Source organism: Zea mays, chromosome 1, assembly GCF_902167145.1.
Source record: "Zea mays cultivar B73 chromosome 1, Zm-B73-REFERENCE-NAM-5.0, whole genome shotgun sequence".
NCBI lineage: Eukaryota > Viridiplantae > Streptophyta > Magnoliopsida > Poales > Poaceae > Zea > Zea mays.
The window spans coordinates 45,901,908-45,905,525 of NC_050096.1; the positions used below are offsets into that span (position 1 = coordinate 45,901,908).

A 3,618-nucleotide genomic window follows, 5' to 3' on the forward strand; every position below is an offset into this window, starting at 1 on the left:
GATGTAGACGCGCGGCATCAGGGGGCGGTTGTCACGGCGGGGGAGGGGCGCAGACTGTGGCAGTGGGGCATGGAGACCAGGTCGAAGGGCAGGGGCACGTCGTAGGTGTGGACGCCTTCGTTCCTATCTTAAGGAGTAGTATAAATATAGATATAGATATAGATTGAGACCACAGCGGAGCGTGGCCGTCCGATTCGTTCCTTCTGCCAAGCACAACACAGACCATCGTCTGCCCGCCCAACTGCACCCGCCGCCGTCGCCTCCCAAAACCCAACCAAACCCTAGATTCGCCGCCCTCAGCTCCGGTCAGACCCTCCCCCTTCGAAGATGCCGAACCTCGAGTGCCGGATGTATGAGCAGCGGTTCCCGGAGGTGGATGCCGCGGTGATGATCCAGGTGAAGCACATCGCTGACATGGGCGCGTACGTCTCCCTGCTCGAGTACAACAACATCGAGGGCATGATCCTCTTCTCCGAGCTCTCCCGCCGTCGTATCCGCTCCATCTCCTCCCTCATCAAGGTTGGTCGCCAGGAGCCCGCCATCGTGCTCCGTGTCGACCGCGACAAGGGCTACATCGACCTTTCAAAGCGCCGCGTCTCCGAGGAGGAGGCGCACGCATGCGAGGACAGGTACAACAAGTCCAAGCTCGTGCACTCCATCATGCGCCACGTCGCCGAGACGCTCGAGGTCGACCTCGAGCCGCTCTACCAGCGGATTGGCTGGCCGCTCTACCGCAAGTACGGTCACGCCTTCGAGGCCTTCAAGCTCATCGTTGCGGACCCTGACGCTATCCTCGACGTACTCACCTATGAGGAAAAGGAGGTCGGCCCAGATGGCCAGGAGGTTAATTCCGTTTCCTTACCGAACTGCAAATCGCTTATTGGGACCGGCCGCCCATGTCATGCATGTTTATAGCTCTCCTAACTACCTTTGTGCTTTATGCTATACTCTGAATAGAACAGGACTAGCAGATTAATATTGTTATTGTTTGTGCTATACTCTGAATAGAACACGATTTTAAGTCTTTTTATTGTTAGACCTCTCCAGTCTCCACTCTTTTAGAGCCATAGTACTTTGTGGCCCCGTTGTTGCTTTTTTGCCCCATATGAAGCTTTTGTTCTGAATTGTTAATCCCAACTTTGTGGATGTTGTTATTGTAGATAACACTGAGGTGTTAACTGGTTTGATATTGTTAAGGTTGACATCTTTTAGTTGAAAACCTTCCTATGAAGCTAACACTCACCATTGCAACCTGGATAGTCATTCCTTTGGCTATTTATGTTGTTTGAACTTGATTAAATGTGGTGGCGGACAGATTCAGTAGGTTTGGATGTCGTAGACCTGTCCCATATCATCCGATCATGATTAGATATAGTGGTGAACAATTCAGTAGGTTGGATGTTGTAAAGTTCTCCCATATGGCCATATACTATGTACCATATTACCATGTTTGACCTTAGGAACCAGTAGGAGTTTATGTAAAGTCCATAGCAGTAGTTTTTTGATTATTTTGTACCATATTACCATGTTTGACCTTAGGGCTTAGGGAGTTAGGGTTTATGGTAAATCCTGACTTATCGACTCATGTTGTGGAGTTTACATAAAGAACTTCTGAACTAACATGAAACACATGCATTTCAAATCATTGAATATACCAAGTTGGAATTTCCATGCAGTTGATAGACACTGGTATAGCTTTATTTTAGTGCTTAGCTTTGTATGCAGTTTTATTGTTTAAGCAAACAGTAGGCAAAAATATGTGCATTGATTTATGAGTTCTGTTTATCTTATTTGGAATGATGTTACTGCTTATGTTGTCCTTTGTTGTTGGAAAGTATTATGAATTTACTCTATATGTATGAATATAGAACTATTTGAGACAAGGATGTGCTTAAAATTACTGGTAGGTGGCTAAGGTGGTGCCTGCTGTCACCCCTGAGGTTAAGGATTCACTGGTGAAGAACATAAGGAGGAGGATGACACCGCAGCCACTCAAGATCCGTGCTGATATAGAGATGAAGTGCTTCCAGTTTGATGGAGTGCTCCATATTAAGGTTCTAGTTGGCCCTGTTGGTGTCCTTGTGATTTGACAATGGTATTTGCAAAAACTAATTGTATCTGTATTTGCAGCAAGCTATGAAGAAAGCTGAAGCTGCGGGCAATGATAATTGTCCTGTGAAGATTAAACTAGTTGCTCCTCCACTTTATGTTCTGACCACACAGACCCTTGACAAGGTTGACATTATTTTAGTACTTAATATATGTGAGCAATTTGTTATAGCCGAGCCTTTTGAAGTTTTGTCTGCCCTGAGGCCCATTTCTCATCAAATCTGTGATTACAATTTTGCATTAAACATAGATATGCATTACCTCCAGGCTGCATATTTCGTCTGTTGAGAATTTGAGAGCATGTTTCAATTGATTCTCATCCATTCTGTATTTTAAATTAGATATGCATTACCTCCAGGATGCACTTATATGTTGCTAAGAATAGTTGTGGCCTGCCAATTATTATTGTGGCACTTGTTCTGTTTGCCAATAATTTTGATCTTTTGATGCCTCAGTCCTTACTGGAAAAGGGTCTGATTACTGGTTATCCTTTTGCTGGAAGGTAACATTGCACACAATGCAGTGACCAGACTTTTGTAGTGCAGTATTGTCTGTGCCATCTATAGTGTAATAATCTGTCAAAATGGTTATCAATGTAGTTCACAATTTTTGACTACACAAAATGCAATCATCTTATCAAATTATTAGCACAGTATTGTCTGGTTCCAGACTTTTCATAGTTCTTATAAAGTGTCTCACAATTTTTTCTTTCATTCGAGTTATGGAATTAATAGGTTAGCTTGGATCACTGATGCTGAAGCTGAATGCTATTTCTTGTTGCTTGTTAACAGATTCTATATTAGGCAACCCGAAAAATATATTTGCTAGCCATTATTTTCATTGCTTATCGAATGAAACACCTTGTTTTTCCTTTTCTATGTTGTAGCATGCTACTTGTACATGCATCATTTTTTATATTTACCCCCATGTATTGCAATTTGCTGAATGTTATGGTTAAGGTTGTATCATTAACTTTCTTTTCTGCCTTGCCTTTGAACAGGACCAAGGGATTTCAGTTCTCACTGATGCAGTCAAGGCTTGTACAGCAGAGATTGAAAAATACAAAGGAAAGTTAGTAGTGAAGGAACCACCAAGAGCTGTAAGTTGTTTTCAACATCTTCTTTTCTTTTTATATTCCCACCCCAAGCATGTTAGTATTCCATGTGCATGTTCTAAACCCTAAAGCTATGGATGCTATCCGGAAAACAGGTTAGCGAGCGGGAAGACAAGCTATTCCTCGACCAGATTGATTCCCTAATGGAACAAAACGCAGAGGTCGATGGTGACGTGGACAGTGAAGAGGAGGAAGATACAGGAATGGGCAACGTTGATCTTACAAATTCTGGCGTCACTGCTTACTAAGGCAACACTGGTTGATTTGAATGAGATTTGCTGTATAGCACCAGCTATGATCTAAATCGTTCTGTTTTGAAGCAGTTTCTTTTTGTTATGTTTTGATGGTTGAAATCTCGTTGAATTCACAGAAACTTACCTGAGGTGTTACTGTTT

The 3,618-nt window shown here is 43.1% G+C and overlaps 1 protein-coding gene across 1 annotated transcript; it reads left to right on the forward strand.

The window, feature by feature from the left end:
• The first annotated feature begins 210 nt into the window (after window positions 1-210).
• LOC100279728 (Eukaryotic translation initiation factor 2 subunit alpha) lies at window positions 211-3,618 on the forward strand. Its single transcript, NM_001152687.1, is given in 5 exon segments — window positions 211-843; window positions 1,908-2,054; window positions 2,131-2,235; window positions 3,110-3,208; window positions 3,319-3,618. Coding segments are annotated over 5 exon segments (1,020 nt in total). The 5' UTR covers window positions 211-327; the 3' UTR covers window positions 3,472-3,618.